The sequence below is a fragment of the Octopus sinensis genome, linkage group LG1 (genome assembly GCF_006345805.1).
Source record: "Octopus sinensis linkage group LG1, ASM634580v1, whole genome shotgun sequence".
Lineage (NCBI taxonomy): Eukaryota > Metazoa > Mollusca > Cephalopoda > Octopoda > Octopodidae > Octopus > Octopus sinensis.
Genome location: NC_042997.1, coordinates 155457217 through 155474716, shown reverse-complemented (window position 1 = coordinate 155474716; position 17500 = coordinate 155457217). Strand labels below are relative to the sequence as shown.

At 37.2% G+C, this 17500-nt stretch overlaps 1 protein-coding gene across 2 annotated transcripts in view; it reads left to right on the top strand.

Annotated features, from left to right (window-relative positions):
- Nucleotides 1–6429: 6429 nt before the first annotated feature.
- LOC115211707 overlaps nt 6430–17500 on the top strand; it is a 62034-nt gene continuing 50963 nt past the window's right edge. Inside the window, exons 1-2 of one of the 2 annotated variants that reach the window (XM_029780363.2) lie at nt 6430–6591; nt 12447–12509. In XM_029780363.2, the coding sequence (XP_029636223.1) occupies nt 12489–12509 (21 nt within the window). In that variant the 5' untranslated portion in view covers nt 6430–6591; nt 12447–12488. The remainder of the gene's footprint in view (nt 6592–12446; nt 12510–17500) is intronic. The other variant, XM_029780371.2, reaches the window with a different exon arrangement.

Below are 17500 nucleotides of genomic sequence, written 5' to 3'. Positions count from 1 at the left end.
GACCGCGCATGCATTGCGTAGACTACAGATACCTCAGTAGACCGCGCTCTAACGTAACACACACACACACACACACACACATTGGGTTGACCAAAGACTCCGTTCGTTTTTTAAGCGAAAATAAGACACAAGTTTTAAGCACAAAGCGATTTATTCAATCACTGATATAATTACCGTTTCGTTCTAGCATTATTTACCAACTTGTGGGCTGGGCCATTATTCCGTGCTTAAAGAATTTACCGTCTTTGTTTACGAAAAACTCTTCCATGTCTGTCTACTCAATGAATTTTGAAGAGACCGCAGCAGGTGGAAATCTGAAGGCGTAAGATCGGGTGAATATGGAGGGTGCGTCAAAACTTGCCAATCAAGCTTCAGTAATCTCTGTCACGATTACAATGAAGTGCGCGGTCCAACATTGTCGTGATGAAAACATTACGATTAACAAGTGCAGGAAGCTTCTGGTCCTAGCGTAGCTGGTGGGTGGATGGTCCGTCCCGGGTGGCGCTTTTAAAAGGGCGGCACTTTTGGGTCTGCTGTAGGCTACGCTAGTGACTTCTGATGGATAGTACACACCCGGACTGATGGTCCTGTCCGTGGAAAGAAGCTCGTAAAAGACACCAAATTGAAAATATAACCTTTTTCGGGTCTTATTTTGGAGGCTGTTTTTGGTGGTTCGCCGCGCTTGAGATTGTTAAAGACGATCCATTTTTCGTTTCCTGTCACCATTCGATCTATTTTCTTCTCTTGTCAAAAGATCGTTTCCTTCACATTTCTGCCACGAATCGCAGATGGAAAACCGCTGGACGAAGTTAGCCTCATTCGGTTGATGTGGGACCCAAATATTGCGCCTTGTCAGGCAACCAAATTTATGCGGCTGGTTTTCAAAATATAATTTGGATATTCGGAGAATATGTAGTGATCCGACAACGGCGCGCGCTCGCGCACCGCCCATTTGTATTTCGCGCGTGTTGGTGCCTTTACCAAGGCACAGAGGGGGAAGGCCCCTCTCGCGCATGCGCGAACCACCGGTAGCACGACCCTATTGCCTACGTAGCAGTTAGCGAGGCAAGGGGGTCGTAGAACGTAAGACGTTGACTACCAGCGTCCAGTCCTCGGTGACTTGGGAACCAGCGATTGAAGGCGACGGTCACACGTATATTCTCTCTCCGTCAGGGCTTGATTCTAGCAGCAGTCGGCCGAAATACCTTTAACCAAATTGTTGCCGACCACATTTCAACTTCCCTGTTCGACGCCATTTTGACCCCTTTCTGTTTTTGGGCTGGACATTGTAAATATTACAATCTATGAACTTTCAGCCTTGCGCGCCCAGAATCAAGGACATCAGATAACACACTTATTGTTATTGTTTACCAAGAAAGAGAATAAAGTAGTTATATGTATATTTTACGTCTGCGTCTTGTTGTTTCTGACGGGCAGAGATTCTGGATTATTAAAGTAACGGCTAGTGAGTGATTGCTTTGTGCACCCCAAAAGTGCACGAGGATATTTACACATCACTAAGCTCGTTACAAGTGGTGACCTCCCGACGTGATTCTGGTCTAAAACCAGAGATCACTTATCAACAAAAAAATCCAGTTTTTCTGCGAAGTCGGAACACGATTTAACTCTGCGCATTCATCTTACGACGATTTGTTTCCGGCCACCACAAACAGTTGTAGAAGGAGCCCCTTTTCTTATTCTACAGCCATGATGACGAACGCCATCAATTCATCGATGCTTTTTCTCTGCCTTCGTCATCACCATCGTCGTCTGTCTACTTCACGTCGTCGCTATCTTCGTCGCCATCATCACTAAGAACGATGTTGTCCCAAGTCCACGACAGTCGCCTTCCACCACCAACGTCGCCTTTCAACACCGTCGACCTCCACCAAGATGTACATAGCAACTCGCGGAAGTTTAGTCCACTTGCCGTTTGTGCATATGCACACCAAGGATTTTACAGCACTTTCTACGAGATTTCTTCTGTTCCAGTTAACCTGTCACAGCATTGAAGCCACAACCGTTACACGATATGTGTTCAACCGGCATCTGCATTTTGTGATTTCAACATTTCTGTTACAGAACGAACTGCTATTGTACATCAGGCTATTACAGACTGGTAAATTAATTCTTGTCTGGAATAGCCCGAGAGACATTTTTTCTATGCGCTGTATTTTTTGTATTTTGCTCGCATTCACCTTGTATGTATTTCTGTCGCACACACGTACACACACATAAATGCTCTCTCTCACATACATACGTCACACGTGCTTTTCTCGCTTGTTTTGTTCCATGCTAAATTTGCCTTTTGTGGACACCCCTCATTTCTATAGACCCTAGGTTGGTCACGTATACATAGAGAGGGTTGTTTGTCCATTATGACGCGCCAGCATGTCATACTTTTGTTCCTATACGAACGAAGCATATAATCGCTTAACCACTGGCATATTCATTTGCTGTTTTTTGGTCTGGCAAGCACTATTGCATTTCATGCGCCTTTTGCTTCGCACGTGTATTGCCTTGTTTTTTGCAACACGTTTGCGTTAGCCTAATTCTTTTCCCGACTCATAGACGTCGGATGTTCAAATGCGCTGCGCCGATTTATAGGCGTAATTATTTTTCCCTGTTAGACCGCTGTTGGTCACGTAAATTAACAGAAAATTATCTGTGTCGCGCATCACACCAGCATGTTTGCACTTTTGCCTTTTGTGTTACTAGCGATCTTCTGTCAATTCCATTTCCTCTCCTGCAGCAATTGATTTAACTGCTAATTTGCAGGATCAACTACCTTTAGAGAAGTTGGATTTTAATTTCGCCTAGGTACATTAACTGTGAGTTTTGCTTTTCTCTCCGCTCCTTTCAGCGGAAGGGTTTATACTTTTGTGACGTATACACTTTCATGCATGCACTCTTGATTTTTGCTCATTGAGTATTTTTTTTCTCTTTTTCCTTTAGTAAATTTCTTGTGTATGTTATAAATTTTGCCATTATATTATTGTGTGCTATTTGGTTATCTGGTGTCCACCTTGAGTTTTGCAGTCACTACAATAAGTTTCCTTTCGTGCGTACGCACTGGAGGGGAGCCTGTAGTGATCCGACAACGGCGCGCGCTCGCGCACCGCCCATTTGTATTTCGCGCGTGTTGGTGCCTTTACCAAGGCACAGAAAGGAAGGCCCCTCTCGCGCATGCGCGAACCACCGGTAGCACGACCCTATTGCCTACGTAGCAGTTAGCGAGGCAAGGGGGTCGTAGAACGTTTGACCGCTGGCAGCAGCAGCCAATGACTTGGGACCCAGCGATTGACGGCGACGGTCACGCATATATTCTCTCCGTCTGAACTGATTCTAGCAGTCCTTTGGCCGAAGACTTTTAACCAAAATTGTTGCAGACCAACATCGTCTCCATTGTTCGACGCCATCTTGGACCCTTTCTGTTTTCATCGGCTGGACATTGTAAATATTACAATCTATGAACTTTCAGCCTTGCGCGCCCAGAATCAAGGACATCAGATAACACACTTATTGTTATTGTTTACCAAGAAAGAGAATAAAGTAGTTATATGTATATTTTACGTCTGCGTCTTGTTGTTTCTGACGGGCAGAGATTCTGGATTATTAAAGTAACGGCTAGTGAGTGATTGCTTTGTGCACCCCAAAAGTGCACGAGGATATTTACACATCACTAAGCTCGTTACAAATATCAGCGATCATCCTAGTCGAATAAAAGGGATTGGTATCGACTAACTCCTCTAGTTTATCGTTGTTTATCTCAGTTGACCAGCCAGGATGAGGGACGAGAAATTTCACGATCGAAATCTTGACAACTACTTCTGCTACACACGTTCCATAACATCATCTCCGTGCACAGACTATATCTTCCTGCAAGTTTCTATATGTATATACAGGCATTCATACATACACACGCACGCGCGCGCACACTCAATAAAAACGTGCGTGTGTGGTGTGTGTGTGCATCCAGTACTTGTTAATCATAATGTTTTCATCACGACAATATTAGACGATATTTGGGCGGCGAGCTGGCAGAAACGTTAGCAGGCCGGGCGAAATGCCTAACGGTATGCCGTTACGTTGTGAGTTCAAATTCCGCCGAGGTCGACTTTGCCTTTCATCCTTTCGGGGTCGATTAAATAAGTACCAGTTACGCACTGGGGATCGATATAATCGACTTAATCCGTTAGTCTGTCCTTGTTTGTCTTCTCTGTGTTTAGCCCCTTGTGAGTAGTAAAGAAACTAATATTAGACCGCGCACTTCTTTGTAGTCGTGGCAGAGATTACTGGAGCTTGATTGGCAAGTTTTGACGCACCCTCCGTATTCACCCGATCTTACGCCTTCAGATTTTCACCTGCTTCTGTCTCTTCAAAATTCATTGATACATAGACATACAAATTGAGGTAATATTTTTTTTTTTACTTTGAGACAAAATATATTTTTTACAAATGTTCACCACTACCTTACAAAAGCTATATCAGCTGAGCAAATAGCCTTATTAAATACATTAAAAACATTAGAACATAATCTAAATGCTATTTCAGAAAATTATTGCCATTCTCTTTGAGCATATAAAAGACAAATTGGGCCGGGGGGGGGGAATGAGGAAGTCAAGTTTAGGTAAATTTGCCGCTTCAATTATTCAGAGAACAGACTCATGCGCATCACTATCCATCCCTACGCATTAGAAAGATCAGAGATGAAAAAAATACAAAACAAAACAAAACAAAGAAACTTTAAATATCTAGGTCAAATGAAAGAGGCTTAGGGAAAAATAGCACATGATATGAAATTAACGAAATTCGACTAAATAAAAAAAGAACTCTACATAAAATATTATCTATAAGCGCAGAAGTGGCTGTACGTTAAGTAGCTTGCTTACGAACCACATGGTTCCGGGTTCAGTCCCACTGCGTGGCACCTTGGGTAAGTGTCTTTTACTATAGCCTTGGGCCGACCAAAGCCTTGTGAGTAGATTTGGTAGACGGAAACTGAAAGAAGCCCTTCATATATATGTGTATATATATACATACATACATATATATATATGTGTGTGTGTGTGTGTATGTTTATGTGTCTGGTGTTCGTCTCCTCACCATTGCTTGACAACCGATGCTGGTGTGTTTACGTCCCCGTAACTTAGCGGTTCGGCAAGAGAGACCGATAGAATAAGTACTAGGCTTACAAAGAATAAGTCCTGGGGTCGATTTGCTCGATCGACTAAAGGCGGTGCTCCAGCATGGCCACAGTCAAATGACTGCAACAAGTAAAAGAGTATAGGTTCGTCACGATCTGCTGGAGTGTTCTCTTCGCAATATATTTACTCACTTACTCATTTTACCCCGTTTTACACATGTGTTTTGGAAATATGACATTAGTGTGGGAAAAAATTGACTTATCATCCAATAGAGAAAAGAATAGTGACAGTTAAACACCAAAAATTATCTAAATATTTTATTAACAACATCAATTACAATCGCGCCAAAGTCGAGGAAAAATTTCTTGAAAAAAAGAAGGACCTGCCATCTGTGTTTCGGACTCTCAGCTTCAACAACAAACTATGCGGGCTAATTTTTAATTCTAAAGATGATGTGACAATACAAAATATTAATGCAATACTTGCAATGTAATGACTTCAAGCAAGTAGGGAGAAAATAACGAGAAATCAGAAGTTACTCATTTTGCCCCGGCTACTAATTTTGCCTCCCCTGTATATGTGTGTGTGTGTGTGTGCGTGTCTGTTTGTGTATGTGTAATATATATATATATATATATATATATATATATATATATATATATATATATATATATGTGTGTGTGTGTGTGGTGTGTATATATATATATATAACCTATATTTTACATAGGTTTTGGTAAACAATAATGCTATTCCTTTATACATACGCGTGAGTGACTAAGTATATATGTGTATATATATATATGTATATATATATATGTATATATATATATATATATATATATATATATATTATATATATATATGTGTGTGTGTGTGTGTGTGTGTGTGTTGTGTGTGTGTGTGTGTGTGCGCGTGTGTGTGTATATACATATATACTTAGTCACTCATTATTGTTTACCAAAACCTATGTAAAATATAAATACATACATAAAATACAGTAGTAATGAAATTAATAAAACAAAGGCGTAAACTTATTTTCAGTTATCAAAAAAACATAAATAAAATAAAACGTTCCGGAAGTGTTATGTTTCCGTGTGAATGTCATTTGAACTGTTTTAATTAAGGTGGGACATTATGCATAATGAGGGCCGAGCAAATAAATATCCGTCTCCGAGCGGCGCTGCAAATGGTCACTTGTTGACAACGTTCTATTTCCACTCGCTTTAAGCCCCTCCTACTTACAAATATAATCAGCAGCTGCGACCTCATTTGAATATACTATTTATTCTTGCTGTCATCGTGGTCTCACTACAGTGTGCTCTTTCGTACCCTTTCAGTGTTAACACTTTCTCAGGCGAACTTTTCTTTCTCCAATTCGTCAAAAATCTCTTTCGTCAGTACCCAAACTTAATACTAACAAGTTAGTGTTGACATTCGAAGGAAGGTAAGGATTATTCTTTACAACTTGTAACATTTCTACGTGAATTATTTCATCTTTTTTTTTTCATGTCTTTTCTGTATTTTCGTTTTACTTTATTTAAAATTTGACTTACATATTTAACAATCGAATTTTGAAATTTAATGGAATTGTAAATTAGTAAAATGAATTCTGCATATATGTTTAATTCATTTAAAAGTTAAAATAAATCTGAAGTGTTAGTATTTGTATATAATTTTTTTTATATGTGAGCAAAATATAGGATTCATTTCTCTTTATAGGCTTTGTCATAGTTTACTCCATGGTATTTTTTATTAAAAGCTCACAATCGCTTATTTTCTTATTTTAAAGTCATATTTTTATTTTCCTAAGTGTGAAACTTAGCCAACAATCTTCGTAATTGATTACTTATACTAACACTTTATTAGTTATGTAATTTACAGTTGAGGTTTGGGGTTTATAAAAACTTTAGATGTACAAAGTTTCTTCTCTACTTTAACAATTGATTTTAGAAAAAAAAAATAACAATATAAAAAACAGCGTAGCAATGTTAATTATACTTCGATTTTATATGTATTTTGTTAAATTTACCTGGTAAATTGTAATTAATTGTGATTAATTTTATAATCACAAAAAAGTGTTTTTTTTTTTTTTAATGTTTTTCACTGATCCAAAGTACTTTCAAAGTTTGTATTTGATCAACACGAAAACATTTGTCAATCAGTATAAGATTAATCTCGAACAATAAAATACAACTTTTAACCTACTTTCTGAACATAATTTGCTAAAGTAAACGGTATGTAAATGGACATTAAAAAAATGAGAAATTAGTAAATAAATTATTAGATATGCACACACTCTCTCTATCATACATTACGCTTGGAGAAACTATTGTTACCCTTTAAAAAGTTTAATTAGACACTTTAAAACATTCTCGGCATTACTGCATGTGGATATGAAAACAAGCTTAAAGTAAACTAGTGTTTATTAATTTCACATGGATTTTAAATACATGTTGCTAATTTTGTTTTCTTTTGAAGTGTAACTTTTTTTTTATAGAATCGAATTAATTACGGAATCTCATCTATTTGGGAATCAACTTACTTTTATCTAAAATTATCATAACTGGTTATAAAATAGTTTTACAATTGTGTACTAAGGCATATTGTTTTGTTGTGTAGCCGTAGACCAGCTCTGATCGCGGCAGTCCTATGGTACGCAGGTAGTTGACTGAAAGACTTCCATTTTTACCTATTATACAACATCTCTGCCTCATTGAATCATCTGATGTTCTGGACATGTTCCTCTCTCTCTCCTATCCTATCTTTTTTTTTTTACATCTGTATTTTGTGTTTTTAACTAGAACCCAATAATACTAAGTACTTAATGACAATTGTGTGTTGAATTCGGCAATGTGTTAAGTCAGAGGAACATTTATCAAATCTACAACGATGCCTTTGTTGAGTGATGAACAATGTGGTACTTATATTGAAGTGTTGAAAATATTTTTGCCACAGATTCTCAGCGTTGTCTCGCAGACTTGTATCCATGCGAAGTAAAATATTTTGTAATATAAACTGTTAACCTCTCGCCTGTTTTTCTGATACTCTTTCCACTTATGTATCGATATTAGAAATGTTGCAGAATCCCTCATATGCCTTTATGTTCTGCGTTTAAATTCCGCCGGGGTCGATAAATCAAGTGCTGGTTGCGTACTGAAGTCGTTCTAATCGACTGCCTCCCCACTCTCCCAAAATTTCGGGCCTTGTGCCTAGAGTAGAAAAGAAAGGATCCCACGTATGCAATAACAGTAAGTTGAAGAACTTCTGACTACATTGCATATGTGAAATTCTACATTAAGTGTATTTAGTATACATAACGCTTCCCTAAAACATTCCCTCTGCCCAATCCTAACACTAGAAACGATTTGGCCGAAGCGGTTGAGAGCCAGACTTACTGCTTTGTAATTAATATTTAGCGACATTCCTCTACACTTTTGAATTCAAAAGCTGCCAGGATAAAACTCAACATTTTCTCATTTCGCGATTGATAAATGAATATACCAATAGTAAACAGTGTCGCTTTTAATCGCTTGTATCTACAACACTCCCCGCAAGTGTGACCCTGCACCAGTGTAAGAAATCATCTATCTAGTATTTGGAATCAATGCCTATTATACTAACATTTGTATCCATCCTTTCGCCTAAATTAGAAAAAATATTCATTAAAATCAACTAAATACCACATTGAATTAAATCTCTTATTGAGTTTCATTTACAATTAAAGAACTCTTCGTGACATATGATACAATGAAATCATGGCTAACAAAGAATCAGCCATGCTTAGTCACCACATCTATATGTAACAATAATGAAATTATTGTATACAGTGCTCAGGTGCACCACATTTATAGCGCGCCAACAAGGGAGCCCCTACATGGTTGCTCGACTTACTAAAAATGGCAGCCAAATCTTTAAATTTCACCTTCGTCTTAAAAACAGGAAGGGCACATTGGTTAATGTATTCTTAGATACTCGTGAAAAGACGAGATGGTCCCGGTGGAACGTCTTTAGAAACAGGCCTGCTCTATGAAGTTGACTCGGGCAAAATAACACAAACAATCCGCATGAGTAAAACAACAAGGTTTCTGAAGAGGTGGTTAACTTACTAAATGTTTTTTTTTTGTTAAAATCTCAAGTCATGAAATATGTAAGACAAGTCTATTTTTTTAATTAAAAAAAAAATTTTCATTTAAGGCAAGTTATTGAGTAGCTTGCTTATAGCGAAATGTCTCGATTCAGCTTTACAGTAGGGTGGTCATACAGTTTAGTCTGTATGCGACATTTATGTTGTGATCATAAGTGCGTTGTTTTTCCCTTTTTTTTTTTTTTAGTCGATCATATTTGTGGTCAAAACCATTATTACAGCTGTTATTGTCTATCATTTTGTATATCTAAAACTTCATTTGTTTTAAGTGTCCTTCGATATTTTTAGGACTGTATGGTGTAATATGGTTGCTATTTTTAACTGTTCTAGAGACTACATACATGCACTCTCCGTTGATTGCATCAATCTTCCCCTTACCTCCAGTATGCGCTTGTTTATTTTATTGATTTTTTTTAAGAATGAAAGGTATAATAAATGCCTGCAGGTACTGCTGTCTTACGGCATGAACACACTCGGTGGTTGCTTGGTAGGGTCTCCTCATGTCTAGGCGCGCAATGGATTGCTTTGCATGGGAACCTATAATGCTGTTAACATAGTCCTGATTGCAGGTTTTGGATTTAATACTAAATACAATAGGGCATTTTGTTATAAACTCTACAATTGCAATAACGAAAGAGCGAAAATTGCAGTAGAAGATCTGTTACACGTAGAAGTTTGTTTGATAAATATCTTGTGATTCAACTAATATTTCTTCATTATTAATTTCGTAGTTCATTAGTATATTTTAGTTAAGTTTTTAATCCCTGCTCAAGTTTTGCAGTTTTATTTAAAATATATTAAATGTATTATTTTAGTCATCACTGATGTGCCTTTGACTCCACTGCCTCATTGTAATAACAAGAGCGGAAATGGAAGTTGAAGATTAGTTGCAGATAGAAATCGTTTATATTACATATTCTATGAGTCAACTAATATTAAAAAATGAATATGTAAATAAAAGACGAAATAGTTGACTAAAAATAGTTAGTCACTGTTCAGAATATGCCGGAGCACCATCCAAGGTGTGACTTCTGATTTTTGTTGTTGTGTGGCCTCTATCTATGCACTGAAGTCCAATTTACATATTCTTTTTTGTAATGGTTTAGTATTATTAATTGTTAAACATTTGACGGATATTTGTCCTCATTTTGTTTTTTGTTAATACTACGTTTCGGCTGATGTACTCTCCAGCCTTCATCAGGTGTTCTGGAGGAATTTCGAACCTGGGTTCTAATTCCTACGGTATTTTTCCGATTTTATTACTCACTGCCTGGAATCGAACTCGGAATCTTGGTTAGTAGCCCGAACCACTACACCATATGCACCTGTTGGCCTTTTGTTTGTTTTTTAGTAACCTGAGTACTGTATACAGCAAATGGTACATTTTGGTTATCTCACTCCCATTAAAAAATAGTTAATGTGGAGACAAGGGATTGGATTAAAAGAGTTAGATATTTTTGATTTAATACTTCAACACATTGTTGACGTTGGCCTCTTCAATAGGATGGTACGATTTGTTATAAAAATGTTATCGGATTCAAAACAATGTTTCCTCCTTTCACTTTTCATGTTTATTAATTTTTTCATTTTTTTGTTGTTTTATTGAGGGTTAAACAATCTTAGTAGTTGAGGGAGTGACCAAAAGTACCAATATTTCTCGTAAAACGGGGTGCGGGGCTAATGCAGTTTTACACCTCTCTTTGAAAAAATGTTTTCGGATACCATGTGGGCACTCTTAATCGACCTTGATTGAGCAAACCGATGGTCAGAGATATTCCTACTGTGATCATTCTGTCGTTTAGGAGTGTAATAGGACTCTCTCTCTATCCGCTCAGTCGAAGTCGACTCTCGGTCATTCGTTGGATCAGTGTTCTCCAGTCAGTTCTATCCTTCGTTCAGATTGGCTATGTCCATTTCGGTATCCCTCTTGATGGTGTCAAGCCAGCGGGTTCTAGGTCGGCCTCTTCCTCTCTTGTCACTGACCATTCCGAGCATGATGTCCTTCTCCAGGGATTTTCTCCGCATAATATGACCGAAATATGCCAATGTAATAGGACTACATTATCTAATTTCTTATTCAAGATCGTTAGAGTATGATCTGAGGGAGATCTGGCTGTTATTTCTAGCAGGTAATGTCACGGCACAAAAACTTCCTTCGTTGGCTCATTAGGTGGTTGTATTAAATATAACAATATTAGACCAACCACCATGCGAAATGATAATAATAATAATAACAATAATAATAACAACAATGATAATAATAATAATATACAACAGAAAAAAGATGGTATAAGCACACGCCAGAAAAGGTCACAGAAAACGAGAAAGCAACCATACTCTGGGATATGCCGATACACACAGATAGAGAAATTAAGGCCAACAGACCAGATATAGTTGTCAGAGATCATGAAGAAAAAAAATGCTTTCTAATTGATGTATCAATACCGGCAGATGACAACGTGTCTCTAAAAGAAATGGAGAAACTCTCAAAATACAAAGACCTGGAAATAGAGGTAACTAGAATGTGGAACCTGAAAACAGAAACAATTCCTATCATAGTAGGTGCATTAGGCATGATAAAAAAATATTCAGACAAATACATAACAAAAACATCAGGACTTACAAACACATATAACATACAGAAAATTGCCCTACTAGGCACTGCACACATCCTACGCAGAACACTTTCCATACAATAACCATCAGAGCATCACAACAAATCACAGCACATACCCAAGGCACACAGAGCTGCGCTCGGTAGTGAAGTGAAAGCACGCTATAAAAATAAAACTACTGAATAATAATAATAATAATAATAATAATTAACAATAATAATTAATAATAATATACTTAAACAAAATAGCCAGTGCATTGCCATAACACCCTAAATATAGAATCTTCATACTTCATAAATATAGAATCTTGTCATCAGCAAGTTTTGGGACTAATTTCTTAGTTCCTGTTTAAAGAATTCCAAATGCTTAATATTATTTTCCTATTAAATCTATTAATATTGTTGCTTTTCTGCTGTGTTGGTTTATTATGAAATCTAATATCTACACTGAGCGGCAATGCCATTGCTTTTTATAACCTTGTTAAAACAATCCTCTCACCCTTATTCAATCAACTTTTTCTAACACTTACTTCACATCTAGACATCGTCATAGCATCAATTGAACAAGTTTACAAAAAGAAAGATGAGATTTGGAAAACTGAGAGTGAGTTTGAATTTTTTTCCTCTTTCTTTTTTTTTTATTTTATTTGCTTGGTAGTTTAGTTGATTTGTACAATTCAAACAAAAGTCATATTTTTCAATTCTACAATTTTTTTCTCTATGTAATTAGAACATTTTCTATTGTTTACTGTTCTGAGTTTCTGATGTGTATAAGATGTTAGAGATCATTATTGATAGGACATTATTTTTGTAATACATGGGACAAGATCAGTATTGATATCTTTTATTTGTTTCAGCCAATTGACTTTGGTCATGCTTGGCAGGTTCTAGTCAAACAAATTGACCCCCAAGATTTATTTTCAAGTCTACTCCGTATTCTATCAGTCTCTTAGGCTGAACTGCTAAGTTACAGGACATAAATTCACTAACACCAGTTAAGTAGTGGTGGTGTTAAACACAGACACACACATAGATACATATATATGACGGGTTTCTTTCAGTTTCCACCTACCAAATCCACTTATAAGGTTTTGTTCAATATGCGGCTAGAGTTAAAGACACTTGCCTAAGGTACCATGCAGTGGGACTGAACCTGGACCCATGTGATTGAGAAGCAAGCTTCTTACCACACAGCCATGTCTGCACCTATAGGTTTTTCATAACACATGGAAGAGATCAGTATTGATAGAATATGGTTTTTTAAGTTTTCAAATTGTTTCTTGTCTAGCCTGTCTCTGAGTACAATTGAATGTAAAACCAACTAAATGAAACTTTTGATTTGGACATGTGATTTTTTTTTGTTTATCTTACATATGACAACATACCTATATTATCACTGAATAGTAGACTCATAAAACTAATTATGGTTTAGTAAATAATTTGCATAAAAACATCACAAAGTGGAATCACATACACAAATAAGAGGGTGCTAAAAAGTTCTTGACATTAAGGGTATTGCAGAAGGCCTGGTTGGAAGCCCAAGCTTCTGAGTTCTTAAAAAAGCTGAAGGATCACTGTAATAAGTGTAATAATTCGAGAGAGGAATATCTTAAATAAAATCATAATTAACTGATCTTCCTGTATTTTCTTTTACCCAAAGCCAGGAACTTTTCAGCACCCCCTCGTGTGTGTGTGTTTGCATCTGTGTTTATCTCCCACTGCCACATGACAACCAGTGTTAGTATGTTTACATCCCTATAACTTAACAGTTTTGCAAAAATGACCAACAGAATAAGTGCTAGGCTTAAAAAAAAAAGGTACTCAGGTCTATTCTATTCATTTGACAAAAAGTTCTTTGAGGCATTACCCTAACATGGGTGTAGTCTAATGACTGAAACAAGTAAAAGATAACTTAAGATACATCTTTATCTTTTATGTCCTTTTACTCCGAAGTAGTAAAACTATTCCATAAAACAGGATCAATAAATGCCAAACTGAAATAAGTGCTGGTATCAGTATGATTGACTAACCTTTGAAGGCAGTGCTCCAGCATGGCTGCAGTCTGATGACTGAAACCATTAAAAGAATAAATATATAATAATAATTTGTAAGTTGTTGTTGCTTCACAAGTAATTGAATAGAAGAGTTTTGGTTTTATTCCCTTGATATTCTTATACACTGAACACAATTTCAATGGCAGTGATGGAAATGATGTAAGGACTGACATAAAATTCCTTTTCTGGAGTTTAGTTAGGGTGTACAATAGTTGTGGTTTTCCTTCATATGATTTATGAATCAGACATCAAAAGACAGCTCAGCGGAGCAAGGTGGTGGTGGTGATGATGGTAACCAGTGTTGTCTCTGGCTATGTGAGGTCATTCTTGTTTTATCTGATTGTTGACTAATGAGTCATCTGGCTCCAGAATCATAACATATCACCATAATTAACTGACTTTAAAGTAAATTTCTGTTTATACAATCACTATGAACATATAATGGAAAGTACAATCTTATAGATATCCGTGTAATTGCTGTTTAACCCTAGGTCATCTGTAATTGAGCACTCCTATGAGGAAGAGCACTCTGCTTGTAACTGTGTTTTGTTTTTTTTATATACAAGACATGCATATTGGTATGTGGTGATTTGAAAGGAGATTTTGCTACTGTTTCTAGAAGGTCAAGCAACCATGTAAAAGTTTCCCCATTTGCAATTTATGAAGTTTCTTCAACAAATTTATTCATCAATTTAAGATTTTGCTTTTATTCTTTTTCTTAAATTGTTTCTTATGTTTGGATCCAGCCTGCTGTTGTGATTGACATGTTTTCATTCTCAACCAATGGAAGAGCTTCTGCAAGATCACTTCACCTTTTAGAAATAGCAGCCAAAAATTTGCTTCAAAGTTAAAACTTAGTGCACATGCACAGCAGAATCTGAAGTCAGTCTGTGCCAAGCAGATTCAATCTGTGTGCTTTAGCTTCATGACTAAGGCAACAGTCCAGATACTTATTGATCAGACCTCGTACATATATATGATGGTCTTGCATGTCAAAGATGACAGATGAGTATTCAGCTTTAGCTAAATGACCTGCACAAATGATTTGTTTATAATGATGTCACATAACTGGTGTGTAAAAAGCACCTTTCAAGCATTGGGCCTCACAGAGGCAAGGTGGCCGATGCTGGTGGCCTGTATAAAGCACCCTTTGAGTGTTGGGCCTCACAGAGGCAATGACAAATAACCAAGATCTTTGGCATTATGCTGTTCTTGAGAAGAAGAGCCATCAAGCCAAGTAAAATTGCAGTCATGGCAGATACTGGTATCATGTAAAAGCACCCATTACACTCTCTAAGTGGTTGGTGTTAGGAAAGGCATCCAGCCATAGAAACCATGCAAAATCAGTCTGGAGTCTGGTGCAGCCTTCCAGCTTGCCAGCTCTGGTCAAACCATCCAACCCATGCTAGCATGGACAATGGACGTTAAATGATGATGATGATGATCAAATGTTTGTGCTGCACATTAGCTCACTCCCTTCATCACTCCATCAAATCGACCTTATCTGAGCAGGTGCACTGTGTACCATGCATCAGGTGTTGAAGTGATCGCAGAGCCCTGTAAGATGAAGTGTTTTGCTCAAGAAAACTATGCACTTCCCAGTCTAGGAACTGAAACCACTACTGCTAGATCATGAATGCAGCACCTTAACCACTAGGCCATGCACACACATGCATGCTTCTTAGTAGTGACACTGAACATATTGATTGGTTTTAACAAATCTATATTGTTGAAATCGAAGAAATTATTAGCTTTAGATCAGAGGTTAGCAACTTTTTTTTTTGTGTAATGGCCTGCTTTATTTTTTTATGCTATTGCTCATAACCTACATCTGTATTAGATTAGAACATATCTTATATATAAACATATCCCTGTCTATCCCGCTCATTTCCATCATTGGCAATGCTTATATGTAAGCAAAAATTAAACAAATATTGACACAAAAAAAAGCTACCCAAAAGCCACCAGCTGCTCAATGCCCCAGAAATAACTAAAATTAGAAAAAAATTTTAAATGGTTCTGAGCCCACAGAGAACACCTGTAATTCACCTGTTGGCTGCAGGCTCCTCCTCATCATTTAATGTCTATTTTCTATGCTGGCGTTGAACTAATAATGTCTTCCATTGAATTTTTTGAACTTGTTTTTTGACCATATATAGGCACAAGTGTGGCTGTGTGGTTAAGAAGTTTGCTTCCCAACCATATGGTCTTGGGTTCAGTCCTATTGTACAACACCTTGAAACCTGTCTTTTACTATTATAACCCTGGGCCAACTAAAGTCTTGGTAAATGGAAACTTGAAGCCTGTTGTATGTATCATCATCATTTAATGTCCATCTTCCATGCATGCATGGGTAGGAAAGTACATAGGAACTGGCCAGGTTGAAAAACTACCCTATGCTACTGAGTTTGCTTTGGCAGGACTTTTAAGGCTGGGTGCCCTTCCTAACACCAACCACTCTGCAGAGTGGACTCGGTGCTTTTTACATGGCACTAGCACAGGTGAGGTTAATTTTGGCATGGTTCTTACAACTGGATGCCCTTCCAAATGCCATTACTTTACAGTGTGTGTGTGTCCTTGCCTCGACATCATGTGGTGATTGTAAATGAGCATCACTATCGTACATGTGATGTGGTTCCTTTCCTGTCTTCCTTGGTGGAATATTACCTTGCTTGGAAACAAGTGAGGGTTGGTGACAGGTAGGGCATCTGGCTGTAGAAAAGATGCCTCAACAAATTTCATTTAACCCATACAGAAATAGAAAAGTGGACATTAAAAGATGATGGTGCTTTCTAATGTATTTAAATAATTTAGAAGATAATCAAGAATTCAGAATAATCTTTTATCTTCAACTTGTTTCACTCATTGGACTGTGGCCATACTGGGGCATCGCCTTGAAGGGTTTTAGGTTAACAAATTGGCTTCAGTCCTTTTTTTTTAAGTTTGGCACTTGTTCTACTGGTCTCTTTTGCTGAACCACTAAGCTTTGGGGCCATAAACAAACCAATACTGGTTGTCAAGCAGTGGTGGTAAGACAAACACAGATAAATATACACAAATGCATGTGTGTACATGCACACATGCAAACACACACACAAGCTTCTTCTATTTCCATTTACAATGCTTTGGTTAGCCCAGTGCTGCACTAGAAGACACTTTGCCTAAGTTGCTGTGCAGTGGGACTGAACCTGAAACCATGTGATAGCAAGCTTAACTTTTTCCTTAAGTTGGTATCTGGAATATTTATGAAGTAAGGTTTCACTTTAAAAATGGATACTTTCTAAAATTAAATTTTGTGTTATAGATCTCCACAGACTGGCTGTTATCAAATGTGCTTACTTTTAGAAACTTATTTAAAATACATCAGCAAAGCACACCATAAAATAAACTAATTTGATTTCATATTATTTAGTTTCAAACTTTGTAGCAGGGAGGAAACCACAAGTGTGTGTGTGTGTGAAAGAGGGAAGAGAGTTGGTTAGTCGGTTGGAGGGTAAGTGTATAATTATCAGGCTTGTCTTTTAAATTGATAATGGAAGTG